Source organism: Bidens hawaiensis, unplaced genomic scaffold (assembly GCF_021521415.1).
Source record: "Bidens hawaiensis isolate Kalapana, Puna unplaced genomic scaffold, B.hawaiensis_p1.1 tig00006836_1, whole genome shotgun sequence".
NCBI lineage: Eukaryota > Viridiplantae > Streptophyta > Magnoliopsida > Asterales > Asteraceae > Bidens > Bidens hawaiensis.
The window spans coordinates 112248-129707 of record NW_027491466.1 but is presented as its reverse complement, the minus strand read 5'-3'; the positions used below and the strand labels follow the sequence as shown (position 1 = coordinate 129707).

At 33.8% G+C, this 17460-nt stretch overlaps 2 protein-coding genes across 3 annotated transcripts; one reads left to right on the top strand and one right to left on the bottom strand.

The window, feature by feature from the left end:
- Positions 1-903: 903 nt before the first annotated feature.
- On the bottom strand, positions 904-3035 carry LOC143633621 (fructokinase-like 1, chloroplastic). Its single transcript, XM_077101885.1, has 3 exons — positions 3027-3035; positions 2408-2977; positions 904-1686 (listed from the first exon to the last, which is right to left on the bottom strand). Exons 1-3 carry the CDS (start codon positions 3033-3035, stop codon positions 994-996), a joined length of 1272 nt encoding a protein of 423 aa, XP_076958000.1. The 3' UTR covers positions 904-993.
- Positions 3036-11385: 8350 nt separating this feature from the next.
- On the top strand, positions 11386-14971 carry LOC143633631 (uncharacterized). Of its 2 annotated transcripts, none has more exons than XM_077101895.1 (8): positions 11386-11451; positions 12166-12221; positions 12632-12775; positions 12967-13040; positions 13614-13668; positions 13755-13817; positions 13906-14033; positions 14618-14971. In XM_077101895.1, exons 1-8 carry the CDS (start codon positions 11403-11405, stop codon positions 14694-14696), a joined length of 648 nt encoding a protein of 215 aa, XP_076958010.1. In that variant the 5' UTR covers positions 11386-11402; the 3' UTR covers positions 14697-14971. The 2 variants fall into 2 exon arrangements, with proteins under 2 accessions (XP_076958010.1, XP_076958009.1); XM_077101894.1 differs by having other exon boundaries at positions 11387-11449; positions 12161-12221.
- The last annotated feature ends 2489 nt before the right edge of the window (positions 14972-17460 follow it).

Below are 17460 nucleotides of genomic sequence, written 5' to 3'. Positions count from 1 at the left end.
TGACATTACTGAAGTATAAGAGTTAGTGTTTTATACGTGTAGCCTTACTGTTAGTGCGGGTAGCCTTCCTTCTTGGCTTGTACCCACAGCTGCGGGGACAGGCAGGGTACTGTACCAAGGGAGGCTTTCCTGCGGGGACAGCTGGCTTACTGCGTGTAAGGTTTTCATCTCTCTGAGCATGGTGGGTCCTGCGGATCCAGTTGGTCTTTGCGTAGACGTACCTCTTCAAGGTGAGTCTTGTGGGTCCAACTGGGCTTTGCGGGAACCTACCTCTTCAATGGCCATGGTATGTATTTGATTGCACTGTAAAATGTGAATGTGAATCCCTAATTTTTTTGATACGATTTCTAAGTCAAACCAAGCACCTACCATTTATAAAAAACGGTAAAAACCTTATAAATAAAGACCCGTTCGAAATTGACTCGTTTATAAACAAACCAAGCCAACGATCCAACATAGCTTGGTCTTTTAAGTTAAGCCAATAATTTAACTTTTATAAGTTAAAACCCAACTTCATTTATTAGCAACACAAATATAAAATTAAATGTTAACATTAGTTTAAACTTTATACAAGCTGACTTGAGCTCAAAATTCAGCTTAAGAATACACAAGCAGAGCTGGCTTGTTTAACTCAAGCTCAAGCAAGCCGAACAAGCTTCGACACAAACCAAGCTTGAGCTCATATATTTCAGCCCATTAAGATAAACGAAACGATGCTTACTTGTTGAACTTCAAGCACATGCTCTATTCGAAGCTGGCTCGACTCACTAGTTACACAACACTACTTCATTAGAATCTAAAATTGAATTTAAAAGCTTGATATCCAAACCAAAAATACAAACACCACTGTCAAAAGTCAAGCTAACTATCAGATGCATAAAGGTAGTTAATATGCATAAAGAGTTACAACAACATATAACTGTACAACAACCTAAACTAACTACAAACAATAACCAAAACTATCAGTCTGGTTTTTACAATCCATCAAAAATATCACCACATTGAAGGCACATAAACCTGTTCTTTAAGATTTTGAGTAGCACTTTCTGTCGGAAAACCTCTAACCGCCCCAATAGTCCACTGCGATATAATCCCAGCCGCAATAGCAAACCGAAGCTGTCGTTCCAAAACATCCTGATTCTCAAACATTTCCGGTTGACTAGTCAGCTTCCTCAAAATACCCGCCACAACCGCATCACCTGACCCCGTTCTGTCACAAGTAAAAGGCGTAATCAACACATCCTCTGTCCCAACAACCACCCCATCAAACAAAGGCGAATAATAATGGACCCGAAGAGTCCCATCCGTCACAAACAAAAACTTTAAATTATCGTGCCATAACGGTGCAATTTCTTCACGCGTGTAATGATAATAATCTTTTCCCTTTTGTTTTGTGTCGTCGAAAGATTCTGCAAAGTATTGAGGGGTGTAATCTCTTCGTTTTTGGTGGTAATGCTCGTCTAGAAGGAACTCGAGTTCTTGTTTGCTGACCTCGATGATGTCGGCCTGTTCCCATGCTTTGTTGATTATTTTTCGAGTCTCGTGTCGGGATTTCCATAATGGTAATGGGAGGTTCATGTCAAAAAATATCAGGCTACCAAATTTTTTTGACCATGAAATTGCTTTAAATAAAGCGGCTTGCGAGTCGGATAATAGAACTTCTGAATTGAAGTGGAATATTCTTGCCTGTAATAAACGAAAAACAGATTATTTTGTCAAATTTTGATATTAGAAAATAAACAATTTTGACACTAAAAAGTCAGTTCAGAACAATGAACCATTAACAATAGCTAAAAAAAGGAACCGAACGTTCAGTGAACAGCAGGAAGTTCGTTTATTTAATAAATACAAAACACGAATAAAAAATTGTTCATTTAGCTAAACGAACAAACATGAACGGGTGTCTCATTCATCCAGTTCATGAACATTCGTTATTGTTCGTTCACTTGAATTCGTTTATGTTCGTACGTTCACCTTCATTTATGTCCGTTGGTTTACTGCTTGTTTAACTACATTCGTTTATATATCCATTTTTTTCATTTTTTTTGGCCAGTTACAACAAAGTGTCAAAGTCTAGTTTAATAAATTTTAGGCCCAACCATTCATCTATATTCAGTTATATTTGTTCGTTTACATAAACAAACTCAAACATGCTCATTTCCTTGACGAACAAACACAAACAAGAAACGCTTGCCCGTTTAATTGTTGTTTGTTCGGTTAAAGTTTAAAAAAATGGACACTAACATACTTCATTCGTGTTTGTTTGGTTCATTTACAAGCCTAACAATACTATTATAGCATGTTAACCACTGCCATTCGAGACTCAAGATAAGTAATTGAACCAATAAATGCTTACAGCCCTAATCAAAAACTATGAACTCATGAGTATTTACAAACCAAACATCACCTCTTTAAGCACGGAAAGATTCAGTTCAGAAGTCAACAAACTATCCTCAACCGCATCCCGCACCTTCTCGGCTTTCATCTTTCCCTTACCATCAACCACAATCTTCATATACGCACACCCGGTTTTCCCATTCCCATCAATCTTCACCCCTCTAGTCTGCACAATCTCCTTATTCATCATCAACACCAACTCCTTCCCAAACTCATCATCCCCAACCTTCCCCATCACTGCCCCGAGCCTCACGTGCGCTATCGCCACGTTCGAAGGCGGTCCGCCCGGTGCCCTGGCGAACTCGGGCGGGTCCCACTGCAGCATCTTCCACTCAGAGTACATGTCAGGATGCATCTGCTGGTCTGAGACCCTGACAGTTGGTACGAACTCCTTTTGTACGGCTCCGAAGCAGCAGATTAGTGGAGGATCTTCGTACGGAAAGTCGATTCCGTCATCGAAGTCTAATTTGTCTTCTCCTAATTCTTTGTTGTTTTGAGTTTTTTTTAATTCCTCCGAGTGTTGTTGTTTGCTAGTGGTGGTCTTTTTTGGGTGGGGAGGAGACGGTGTTGATGGAAGAAGCTTTAGGTGTGTGAAGTGTGGTACGGAAGTAGGGTGTTGAGTGAAGAACAAAGGCCATTAATGGCGGTTAGGGTTTAAGCAGGGGTGTTGTGATAGGGTTATCTGGGAACAAGGATTCAATAAAAAGGCTACTTCCTTTTTCCTATTAATTATTTTTATGACAAATTACATTAACATTTCTTTTTTCTATTCTTTAGACAAATATGTTATTTATTGACTCTCCTCGTCCCATTTTAAATATCATGGAACCTAAAACATACAAATTAAGAAATGTTTGATCATTTTATTTTATGAGCTGTAAAATGACAATATGTTTTTTAAGTTATTATGGCTAATTGGAAATGAAACATGTAATAGTAAATGCACAATTGGAAATTGAATTTATATGTATAGAAATGACATTTAAATTGGGACAACCAATTGGAAATTATAATTTCCAATTCTATATATGTAGGGAATGTTTGGTTCTCTTAACCATTTAAATTTAAGGTTACATCTTAATCATTAAAAAGCTATAAACCAATAAAAAGTAGTCTCTTAATAACCATTAAAAGGTCATCAAAGAGTCCCTTAGAACATCTCTATGTATAATGATAAAACATAATGAAAGTCATCCAATTTAGTCACAATTAGCTCTACTTCTTTTTCATGCTATCAGGTAACAACATTCATAAATAAACAAGAAATATGAGATAAAAATGGATTATATGGTGTTAATTTTGAGCATTTTGACTCATTTCTTGAACTTGAGTTATGTGAACCACTTTTGACCCTCCTTAAGTGAGTTGTCGTTAACGTGTTGTAGAGGAACGGTTTCATAAAGAATGGAGAAAATCTTGTTTCTATTTGAAATTTTAACTTCCATTAACAACCCTTTTGTTACGGTTGGGAGAAGCAAAAAATCTATAATATGTACAAGTTCGTTAAGCATGTTAATTGATTTTATCGGGCAAAATCTGGTTATTGACATTTATGCTACCTCCTCTCTTATTTTCAGTTCATACAAACTCAAAAACACAATATAAAATAGGAATATATAAAAGTTTTTAGTGCCCTTGATGACACATGGATAGGGGTGTTCATCGAATCGAATAACGAATTTTCAAGTTAATCGAATCTAATAATTCGAATAATTTATTTTTTTGCTGGTATTCGTATTCGATTCGTATTCGTTTAAAAGGTAGATTATTCGATTCGTATTCGTATTATATCTCATATTCGAAATTCGATTTTATTCTTATTCGAAACTCGAATTCGAATTGATTCAAGTTCACCTATGTCAAGAACTTCTAAAACCATAATCATCGATGTAAAACATATAATATAAGTTTAAAGTAGCTACAATACCACATAAAATAAGTTCAAAATTAAGTATTGGCAAAATTAATGTAAGGCCCCGTTACCGGTAGCCCAACTTTCGTGTTGGATTTACTCATAAACACAGTTCTACACATCAGAGTTAATTAAAACATTTACGCGGAATATAAAACTTTCATAAAACATTACATAATTCATAACTTGTCTCAAAACATCCTTTGTCTTTCAACATTAACGCATTAAAATTAAAACATCATAAGTCTTCAGATGCCAGGCTCTTGTTCAATGTCACGTGTCTCCTCAAGCGAGCTGCCTCATCCTACTCACCTGTGTGCATACTAAAAGTCAGCTACGCTGAGTGAGTTCTAGTTAATCATACACTATACAATACACATAAACTCATATTCTTTCATTCATACTTTCATACTTTCATACTTTCTTACTTTCATATCTTACGTTATAAAGAGCATTACGCCCTACATTCCTCGAGTATTATTAGGGCTCGGTACCCTCCTTCCTCGAGTATTATTAGGGCTCGGTACCCTCCTTCCTCGAGTATTATTAGGGCTCGGTACCCTCCTTCCTCGAGTATTATTAGGGCTCGGTACCCTCTTTCCTCGAGTATTATTAGGGCTCGGTCCCTCTTTCCTCGAATATTAGTAGGGCTCGGTTCCCTAGTTCTCGAATATTAGTAGGGTTCGATTCCCTCTTCGTTACCATACAACCATACATCATACCTCGAGTATTATTAGGGCTCGGTACCCTTTTCGTAACCATACAACCATACAACCGTCATTTCCTTCTTTTATTAACTTTATCACATTCATACACATAAGCATACATATCATACTTACATTATACAAAGCGCTACAACCTGACAGTACGTGCAATATCCGAAGATCGTTCACGTACCATCAAGCAATCATTCATACATATCATATCATTCACATAAGGCATACACTTATCTCTTATGATAAGCGTATTAACAAACATATCGAGTATGCACACAGCCCCGAAAACATAACACATAAATGGGGCTAGAAACTCACCTGAACACGGTTACGTTCACCGTTAATCGTAATTCCTTTCTTCAGTTGTGCACGGCTGACTGTATAACAAGTATACGTATCAATTAACTATCACTTCTCATAATGTATTTCTATCGTTATATGACCCACAATGAACGGGGGTCCGGGGGCAGCGCCCCTGGCAGCGGGGTCTAGGGGCGGCAGCCCCTAGCAGGGTCCAAGGGGCAGAGCCCCTGGCTGGGGTCGAGCTGCCAGGTCAGCTTGGAAAAATTTTATTTCCATTAACTGTCTTAACACATTTTTCATTAGATTTTTAATTTATTTTCTAATCGAACTTGACTTTAAGCGAAGTTAAACCTTAGGCGAACTTAGCTTTAGGCGAAGTTATCAGGCGAACTTGGCTTTAGGCGAAGTTAAACCTCAGGCGAACTTAGCTCTAGGCGAAGTTATCATCAGGCGAACTTAGCCGTAAGCGAAGTTATCAACTAGACGAACTTAGCTTTACAGCGAAGTTGTCATCAGGCGAACTTAGCTTGCAGGCAAAGTTCATCAGGCGAACTTAGCTTGCAGGTGAAGTTATCGCTTTGAAGGCGAAGTTGCCCAGTTGCAGGCGAAGTTGCCCAGATCAGCCGCTGTTTTAGTTTCTGACCAGCATTTTGGGCGATTTTAACACCCTTGTTATGGTTCAACATCACCCACTACGCTTCCCGACCATTTTCGGTCGTATCTACACTATAAAACTTGGATCTTTAAACTTCAAAGATCAAGAATCATACCTTTCTTGAGCGTGTTTGTATCTCGGTTAACTTGTTAGTCACAACTAGTCTCTCTCTCTCGCTCTCTCGGATCTCGATCTCCCTCTCCCGGCCGCCGGCGAAGTTATGGTGTGTGGTGTGTGTGTTTTGGAGTGTTAGATAATAATAAGATAGAATGAAAGATATTTTGGGTTTAGGGGATATTTATATCCCTGAAATCCCATGGATCTAAGGCCCATTCTCATTTAACCCATCTCAATTAATCCAAGTCCATGACCCGCTCCTTACCCGATAATTAATTACGCGAAATCACTAAACATAACTTCCTTTACTCGACATTAAATTTTAAGATGTTACAATTAAGAAATATCAGTATGGTTATTGGGATTAATTATGATGTTTTGGACATTTATTATTTACGATATGACCAAAATTAATAAACTAAATATATATTAATATATTATATAATTTGAATTCGAATTTCGAATATAATTGTATAAAAATTCATGAATTCGTATTCGATTATTATACTTGAATGCGAATCGAATTCGAATATTTTGAAATCGAATTCGAATATTCATATTCGAATTCGAATCGAGTCGAATTTCGAATGTTTCAGATTCGAATCAAATTTTGAAGACCCCTACACATGGATGATGTTTGCAGTTATCATAACAGCTATCCAACTAATAATTGAAAATACCCTCCTCTTATTTTATTAAACCTTGTAACGAATATTAATTAATTAATTAATTTTATAATACATTTTTAATAAAGAAACATATGTCCGAAATTAAAAAAAAAAAAACCTCACCCAGGGGCGCTGCCCTTAGACCCTGCTACTAAGGGCGCTGCCCCCGGACCCCTGTCAAAAGGGCATTGCCCCCTGGAACCCCCCATGACTTAGGGGCTTCGTCCCTAAGTTCCAATTATAACATGATCAAATAAGTATGCACTACACACCCAGCTTATTTTAATTCACTAGACAGGTGCCTGCGCGATGCAGCGGGGAATACGGACATTGGTAATTACAATATAGATTTATGGGTGTTCGTCGTTTCGTTTGTAACTGTGAAACCATTTATTGGTATATGTAGATTCATAGTTCTTATTTTAAACTTATTTTAATATCGAAGTACAAACGAAACGGAACCTAACCATTGTTAATGGATTTTGTTGGGTAATTTTTAACGGTTTAGTTTCAGATTTGGCGACCAAAAGCCGTTAATAATGGCTTGGCTCATGGTTTAATTTAAGACCATTAAAACCGGACGACAAACGGCTATATGTGAAAAAAATTTTAACTGAAAAGAAACTATGACAATATCATACACAAATTAAAGAGAATTAAATGTTCGTTTTTATGGTGCAATTTTTAAAAAATAATACTAACGTATGAAAAAGTTATAGCCGTTTAAAAATCGTTGGGGTATTTGGGTTAAAAATGAAATTATGAAAAATAAATAGTTAAAAGATAAAGGACCAAAGTTATAACTATTTCTTAAATTTGCTAAATATGATTAAAGTTAAAGGGTCATTATTGTAACTATTTTGGAGAATAATTAAACTCAAGTGAGATTTAAGGCTAGAATGACCAATTTGTCCTCATTTCATGTTATGTGCTTGAATGTTTGTAAATTCCTTAAAAACCACCGTCTTAATTTGCCCATCTTTCACTTATTATATATAGTATACATATAGATATAGATATTACATTTAACTTGATTAAGAAGTTAATCCCCAATCACACTAAAATCACTAACATATACTATGCTTGATCTTAGTCATTAAACATATTTAAATCATTTAAGATCTTTTATTAATTTATTAAACACGCAGTACGTAGTTGTTAAAAATAAAATAAGTAAACAACTGTAATATTCTCTTTTACTCTTTTATTATACTTCGATTATTTGGTGACATTGTGGTTTTCTACTTTTAATATTTTATTTATATAGTTTACCCACTCTTTTGTTTTTTGTTTAGTCGTTATGCATAGATGTAACTGTAATCCAACATTCTGCTATATTTGATATGAATAAAATAATATGTAACTATTATGTATGTGTAATTAATCATTTCTTATTAAGTTATTATAGGGGTCCCTGTTGATGATTACTAATTATATAATATAAATTACAATTAAAAATTCGCACTTACCTAACATTACAAACATACATTAATACATTATCCTTGCAACATATATACCACTATTGAAAGTTGGCAGCACTTGGAATTAACAGTATAGCATTTGTTTTATACGTACTCTGGACGTTTCTTCATATGGGATATCAAGTGGTACTTTATTTAAATACAATAATTAGCCAATCAACATAGAGTTTTTGGAAGGAGGTATTCACTTGTTAGCTCTAAAAACGACTTAATATATTCGTGATTACTCTAGTGACGAGGGTACGCGTCACTAACCCGTAAGTACCGAATATTGAAATTCTAAAATATTGATACCGATATCAAATAAACTAAATTAATAAGAATATGTGTATTCAGAAAGAAAAAAAAAGAAAAATCATTTCGGTATCAAAATCCCTAGTTTATATCTTGGAAAAGTAAGATAATATATATACGATGAAGATAAAACACAAAAGTTAAAACAATAAATCTCAATCTCACTTAGTATGGTTAGCTGTATTTAACGCTTAAAATAATAGTTTTGAGAAATAGAAAAGTAAAAAATATTAAAGGGATTACTTCATACAATAGTAATTAACTTTGAAAGTTGTTCGAATCAGGTCATTGATAAAAACTTTTGTTCCAATCAGATCACTGAGTTTTCATTTTTGTTCAATCTTAGATATTTTACCTGGATAGCAGGTAATGTAGGTTTTTTTTTTATTTTTCAATGTTTTTACTTTGCATAATAACTTTTAAAGGTTGCGAAAATTAGTAAAAATGCAAAATATAATTTTAAATTTTCGAAAATTTACAAAAAAAGTTCGGAAAATTGAGGTTCGAGTTAGAACAGGTCAAGGTCGGAACGGGTAAAAACGGGTTTCGGGTCAGTTTTTTTTTTGAACCAACGAATCAGCGCGTTTTCAACACGTTACAGCTCGTTTAAGCGATTTTTTCATTTCGTTTCAGCTTCTAACAGCTCGTTTAAGCGACTTTTTAGTTCGTTTCAGCACGTAACAACTCGTTTAAGCGATTTTTCTTGGGCGTATGGCCATCGTATACCACCATAAGATCAATTTGGGTGTATAAATTAATCTATGATATTGATGTGCCTAATTTACTTATGAAAATCGTACACACTAAACGTTTGTTATCGGTTAGTTATTTCATTTATTAATGAATTTGCATTAGAAATGGTTGTTGGAACAAAAACAATCCGGACAAAAGATTAGAAGTTGTGAAAATTTTGTGAAGAAGGAAAACAGTTAAAAGGCTAAAGAGTAAACGATATGAAGATTAATAATACTCAAGAAATGAAGTGGGCTAGATTAGTTATTTTAAGCTTTATGTGGTCATAATCAATAATCAAATTAGTGAAAGATGGAATTAATTTGGGTTACGCCCACACGTATTGTTTTTGGGCTTTTGTTGAACCAATACTAATAAAATAAACGAGGGCACTCATAAGTTATTATTGAACTAAGGTAGGTTCACGCACCTATCATTCATTAACAATCAAATCTCTTGTAAATTATTTTAATAAACTTTGGCCATATTTGAAAGACATCATGATTTTATTCTTATAAATCTTGTTATCTTTGTTTATGTTTGATTTTAATATCTTTAAGTTCACTAACATATTTATGTCGTAGCATTCAACCTTTTGGTTTGACATATTTCTTTTATGCTTTCTTGCTTTGTTGAATTTAATGTGGTTATTATGACTGCTTGTGTGATTGAAACCAATGTGACTTAAGGTAATTCATATCTATATCGGGACATGTATGTAGGGATACTCTACCTTACTTTCCGGCATTGTAGAACCTTATAACACCTTTGTCAAAACGAAATGGGTTGTATCTATAGGCCTAAACAATCTGATGAGTCATAAATCGGGTTTTGACACGCTAGAGATGAGTTTTGACATCTCATGTTGAATTAGGTGGTGATATGGTCGGTCTCATTCATTGTATGCGGATAAGACACCTCGTCTCAAAATTGTAGACATTTGTGACACACCACTACAAAAGAAAGCTTAATACCAAGGTTAGTGTTTTGACGGGCCGTCTAATAATGAGACAGTCCGTCTTATCTGGATTTTGAAAAATTAAAGATTAAACATTGGACTTTAAGTTTGGAAAAATGACAAAATAATCCCTCAACTTTAAAGTTGACAAAAATTACATGAAAGTTTTGGAGATGTTATATCGGGTTATTTTCATTCTTAACTCTTAGGTTAGACTTTGTTTTAGTTATCATTTTGTCCCTTTAACTTTTAATGGTTTGTCAAAATTGACTAGAAGTTGTTTTGGATGTTACATTTCATTCCCTAATCGTTACTACCCATTTAATTTCTACACTATTAACTGCAACACACAATAAATCCCAAACACAAAGATGCTTGAGAGAGAGAGAGGAACACATTTCCACACATTCTTTTTAAGAAACCCATCGATTCCATCTGTCAGATCAAACAATCAAACATAAAATTATTGTAGTAGATGATTCCACTTTTAAGAGAACCCGTCAATTTCATCTGCCAACAACCATCGATAAATAACAAAGATGAATAGGTGTAGCCGTAGGGATGCATGTGTTTCACATTAGTAAAATAGCAAAATAGCTATTCCACATAAACTTTAATGAAAGTTAGTGTTGGATCTCTAACTTATTTCAAAGTTAAAATTGCATAACTGAAACCCACAATTTTTAAATGTAGACTTTAAAAAGTAAGACTAAGCCGAACAAAGTCTCTTTGTTTAATTTAATTAATATACTGTCTATTAAAGATTTATTTAGTTATGCTTAAGAGTGGTCATGATTAAATTGCATTATTGGGTTTAAGTGATATAGTGAGGCACCCAAACACTTCAATTTGATAAGAGTGAGGTCTTTGGTTCAAGTCTCATTTGAGGAAAAAAATAGTGGGCTCAAGTTGGTCCATGGTGTTTCCTCTTAAGGGTGAAATGAAGATGATGATCGGGTGGATCAGTAGCCCATCAGTGATTCGAATGGATCATTTAAAAAAGAAAAAGAAAAGCCAAAGGGTCTTAAAATAAGTCAAGTAATAGTGTAAGGGGTGTTCTTGTATTCTTCATTATTATAGATAACAAAATTAATTTATTTCAATCCCAATTTCTTTCGTATTCTTGTAATTTGATTTGATTTGATCGAATCAATCAATCAATCGTGAAAATGCCAGTGAGAATGGTGGAATCATCGCCAGCACCTTCAACCTCTTCAGGTATTATTATTGTTATCATCATCGTCTGTTGATTGGTTTAGCCGATGTCTCAAATTCTACTTCTGGTTCCAAATTGATGTTACAATTTCACTCTGATTGAACTTATGGTACTGGTATCATGCCTATTGTTTGCTTAATTTCATGAACTTGATGCCAATTGGAGTGTGCACATTTACGATTGGCTGAAACAGTTTTTAACCTAATCTTTCAATTGTTGTTATTAAGCTTTGTTTTGGTTTCTTTGAATTAAAATTATTAGTATTTTACTAAAAAGGCATACACATGTCTATCAAAAGGTACATTATTTATACATGTGAATGACTGAATGTAATGCAATTCTAGATAGAGGGGGTGCCCAATGATAGATATGTATTTATTTAGTTACTATATACAATACAACTTCAATATTTACTTACTTTTTGTCACAAAACAAACAACTTTTATTTCTTGTGACTGACAGAGCTTCTTTCAGTAGCTGAATGAGGTAGTAACTTATGATTGACTTTCTCAACTCTAGTATCAAACTAGTGTTTTGCATATGTAACTTGTAACACAGTGCATACAAGTGCTTTTGAAATCTAACTTCTTTGTATCCTTTGTTTTATAAATTAATTTAATCATTTTTAGGTTTCTATGCTCCTTTTTGCCAATTCTGTTTTAACTTATTGTTTCAATGTGGTCTAGAAACTGTTTTTTTTTAACATCATTTTTCAGGTGCAAATCCTGGACAAACTTGTCTACAACCTTGCTCACTTCTTAGTGTTGGACAGGTAATCTTTGGCTTCTAAATGAACCGAACTAACGCGAACAGAGCATGTTTGTGTACCGTTATTGTTTAAAATTAACTGAATAAACGATCCAACACGAACAACTAACCAAACCAGATTTTGTTTGTGTACGTTCTTAACGAACCTGTTCGTGTTCGTTTATGTTCGTTAACGCTATAAACGAACGGTTGCGAACGTAAACGAATGAACATAACTGAACGAAAATAACAGAGCTAAATCAATAAAAAGTAAATGTGAACAACAATGCGTTAACGAGCTTGGACGGACGTAAAATAAAGAACATAAACACATTGAACAGGAGAAAAGTATTTTACGTCTGGATTAACTTTGACAAATGATATCAATCTGGAATACCTGATCAAAGATTAACAAACTTTTGAATGATTTTTCAGACATTTTCAGGAACTCAGAATGTTTCAAGTCCACAAAAAGAGGAAGCTTGGAGAGTTAATGTGAGAATTCAAGGATGTGATCTTAAGCATGGATATCTATGTGGCACCATGGAAGCTTTAAATGTTCCAATGGCCGATACGCCAGTAAGCAACATAGTTTTAAAGTGTATAATTAATAAGTTATACAAGCCATTTAGTTTTTCAAAATATTTTCAGTTGTTTATTTTGCTAAGTAATACGATATAAGGTAATCCGAACAAATTATAAATGAACTAAATGAACTTTACATTTGTGAATTGTGAATTCCGTTAACTAACCAAATTCATCAACTGCAGGTGGTTACTTTTTGGGAGGGAGAAATTGTTGATACCAAGAATTATACTTTCTTCACCAATAAATGGAAAGCAACGTATGTTTCTTCTGTACTCCAAACATCATATATACCCAATCCTATTAAAATATCATATTTTACACGTGGCATCAAAAACAACTCAAAAAGGACCATTATACGCTTATTTTTCAAAAGATTAAAAATTTTATGTATATTTACCTATCAACAATATGTTTCTCAATAGATGAAATTTATCTATTTTTTTAAAGCAAGTCATTTTTAACCTCTTTACTTTCTTTTATAGTTGCTTTGTAAATTTTAGGTTAAAAATGAATAGATATGAAATTTTTAAGGTTTTAGAAAATAAGAGTAAAAATAGTCATTTTTGAATTGTTTTTAATGAAACGAGTAAATATGATATTTTAACTAGGTTTTAAGGGATTTATGATATTTAAAGTTTGAATTAGGCATATATGATATTTTACAAGTTTGTAAGGGTGTATATGAAATTCTCCCAAATTTCTTTGTTTCCAGTTTTTGTTTTTGTTTTTTTTTTCCATTTGTTACGAAGAAAGCCTTTCACTTTGGATTTTGACATCAAATAAACTACTCGTGGAACTAAATAATGAAAAATAATCAAACTCTTGACAGGTCAGAAGTTGACATAGAGCACTGGACCAAATTTCCATCCTTTTCACCTCTTCAAGTAAGTCCACTAAACACATCACTAAAAATCAATTCTTTAAATTTAAAAATTAAAGTTTAATGCTTACTATCAAGTTATATTGTCAGAGCCAGGTTGAAGTTGATGGTGGGAAGTCATTAGACCTCAGCAACTATCAATATATATTTATGGTAATTCTGTATTTGTAATCATATTAAACTAGTTATATGCAATATACAAATTGGAAAAAATGTCTCCTAAATGTGTATTATTTTACAGAGATGGAAAGAACAATATTTTGTGAATGTTGGAGCAGATTGCGGGTTGACCATAGCGGGCTTCTACTATGTTTGTTTCTCTTGTGTGGATGGCTCGATTAACGGCTATTATTATGATCCCAACAGCAGGTTTTTTTTTATAAATTGAACGTGTCTTTTGGCTTTCGATGATCCGATGTTCATGCTCGTTTGTTCATTTAACTTAAATGGAACAAACGATCAAACACAAACAACTAAACAAACAATGTTTTCTTTTTTGTTTCCGATCGTTAAGAAAATGAACATGTCCGTGTTCGTCTATGTTCATTCGTTAATACTGTAAACGAACGATTCACTAACATAACTGAGCAAACACCATTAAAAGTAAACTAAACATCAGGCCTTAAACATTAATAAAATAAACAAAAATTGTAATGGACTAATGGGTGATATTTTAATTTCATAAGCTATATAGAAATATAATGGGCTTAATAGTTAACTGAATATATGAATGCACGTACATGAACAAACGTAAACAGACATAAATGCACGAACGAAGCACACGTTCATGTTCGTTCGTTTAACTAAATATCAGTTCATGTTCATTCGTTTATTAAGTAAATGAGCTTCCCATCGAACAGTTAACTGGACGTTTAGTTCATTTACAAGCCCATTTCCATCCCTAATTAGTTATATATGTTATTAAGTGTTTTCTTTATTGGCCCATATTACAGCCCATTTCAGAAGCTTGAGCTAAAAACAACCAATGAAGGAAGATCAGGTTTCAGCTTTTCTTCTTATGAGCTACAATAAGAGACTGTTTGTTCCACTTTACCAAAGAAACCCTGATAACCAAATGGGCTTTGGGGTTTGGGTTTTTGGGCTAACGATATCGAAGGTGGTTCAGCAAACAAGAGGTTGCGGGTTCATGTACAAATACGAACAAATGCGTGAGTATTTGGTAAAAAAAAAAGAAGTAATCTTAAATGAGTTGATGGTTATTGTTGGAATTGGTGTGCAATCATTTTGGATATTCATATTATTGTGATAATTATTGTGGGTATGGGAAGATTTTGAAGTCCATCAAATGTTTGATTTTTATTTTTTAATATGTGCATATATTATAAGGGTGAATTTAGTAAAATCAAAATATTGAATTGTGTAAAACTGAAGAACACAAAAAATTTTGAATCAACGAATATGTATTCACTGACAACTTTTCAAAACCATATGCGAAGCATAATTTGAACTTCTAAAAAAATACTTACTGTATATAAATTAGAATTTCGATACTTATACAACAAATGAAAGTAGGTTCGTTTGTATTTATATAAGCTTGTACGGTATTTAATTACTTATAATCCATTTACTACATCTGTTTCTTAAACCAAATTCATATACCATTGGGTAGACTTGGTACGACCATAATCGATCGACCATTACCATGGGATGAGACGTGAAAGAGCAGCTGATTAGAACTCTTGCTACCTGCTCGCGACCTGCTCGCGACCTGAATAGTAAACTAAAACCAATCCGACTTCTACGTACTCATCTGCATACCTAGAAAAAATATTAATTATTAAATATACGAGAAAAACATAGTGAAAACCCGACCCAAATCAAAAGTTTTGATGTCTGGTTAGAAATTTTAAGTACCAAAAAAGTTACCTTGTAGTAAAATTATCCTATCCTATCATATAAACATCTCTACTGAATAGGAAATTTTAAGTATCATACAAAGGGGAAAAAAACAACGTATATTGGTTTTTATTTAATCCCAACTATCGTCTTTTGTTTGTTGCCGGTCCCACCAAACGAATTGGCTCATGACGGTCCCAACTTTTAACGTATTTGTTTCCAACGGTTCGTGACTAGCAGAATCCTAACGTTGTTAGTTGCAGGTCGCGGGAAAATGTTATTGCTGAAAACTCACAATTTTTCCCGGAAAACACCACCTGAACATCGCCACCACCAATTGAGTCACCACCAACCAACCACCACCACCACTTGATTCAGACGATGGTTCTAGGGCTACGGCGACCTAAAAAATTGGGGATTTTACTAGAAAAAGGTTCTTAAAGGCCCGATAAAAAGTTACAAAGATGTTTGGGACGAAAATGTTGAGTTTTTCGGGAAAAAATGTGAGTTGTCCGGCAAAAAACGTTTTTCCGACGACCTGCAACTAACGATGTTAGGATTCTGTTAGTCGCGGACCGATGGGAACAAATACATTAAAAGTTGGGAACGTCATGAGCCAATTCGTTAGTTAGAATCGACAATCATCAAAATACGATAGTTGAGACTTGAGAGTAATAAAAACCAAATATATAATGACCAACTTGATAATTCATAATTGACGTAGGCCAGTTGAACTGGGCTTTGGCCCACCTGACTGTACGTGGTCCCCCACATCTCAATATGCGCATGGCCCATGGGTGTTCATAAATTAATCTCCCCTCTACTCTTACCAATATATAGATAGAGCAAGTTACATATTTCAACACTAGTATATTATTTACATAAAATATAGAGGGTTAAATAACAAAATATAAAAAACGTTATCTGGTTGGATCGACTAAATTGAAACCGACCTGATAATCAGACTGATTAACCATATTTGATTCCCGAGTCTCATTTAAAGAGGAGAGGGGAAGGAAATGAGAAGAAAATGTGAATGAATCATGTTCAAGAGATTTTTTAAGGAGGGGAGGGGAGAAGAGGGGAAGGGAAAGAAAATACTAAAAGTTTAAGTCCATACTCATCCTTTCAAATTGAAAAGATTAGGAGAGAAAATGTGTGTTCTTTCTTTTCCTTTCATTTTCATTAAACACGGGAACATGAAATGAAGTGACGCATTTTCCTTCCCCTCTCTTTCTTTCAAACTCGGGAACACAGCGTTAACGTTACTGGTAAATTCAGGTTCGCTCTCATCCGGGTAAAATCCAAAACATTTCTAAGTTGTATAATTGGATTACGTATGAAGATATTTAAAAAAAATATATAGCCGCTAAGTTAATGATGAAATACATGTTATCAAAGAAAAACTAAATCAAATATCAAATGTGAAAATTAAAAAATTATATATGAAAAGTACCTATTTTTCAATATTGCAAGACCTAAAATTACCTACGGTTTTACCAATTCTTTTATATCTACAAAAAGTATAAATTAATTCTACATATTCATCTTTAAAAATTACTTATTATTATTGTTATTATTATTATTGGAGAAAAAATAAATTAAATGTCAAATGTAAATTAAAACATAGAAAGAAAAAAAGTTTGTATATTCATACTAATTAGGCGAAAACCTCATTTTTATAAACCTTATGAAATAAAACCATAAAAGTAATTAATTATATATTTCAACCTTACATGATCTTCCAAGTTATATCGTCTTGGGGTTTTTATATTTTCAAGAAATTTGGAGATCGATATTCATATTATAATAAAGGTAAAAGTAATATATGAATCCGACCGACCCGGCCACAAAAATAACGATCTGTGGCCAACTAACCAAGTTGTCGTTGGCAACCCTTTAATGCAAACGCACCACTGTTCAATAAACCCTCATGTAC

Coding starts and splice junctions, on each gene's coding strand:
- LOC143633621 (XM_077101885.1), bottom strand. Junction 1,687..2,407: donor ATCTTTCCGTGCTTAAAGAG/GTGATGTTTGGT, acceptor CGTTTATTACAG/GCAAGAATATTCCACTTCAA.
- LOC143633631 (XM_077101894.1), top strand. CDS start 11,403: ATGCCAGTGAGAATGGTGGAATCATCGCCAGCACCTTCAACCTCTTC. Junction 12,776..12,966: donor TTCCAATGGCCGATACGCCA/GTAAGCAACATA, acceptor CATCAACTGCAG/GTGGTTACTTTTTGGGAGGG. Junction 14,034..14,617: donor TATTATGATCCCAACAGCAG/GTTTTTTTTTAT, acceptor CCCATATTACAG/CCCATTTCAGAAGCTTGAGC.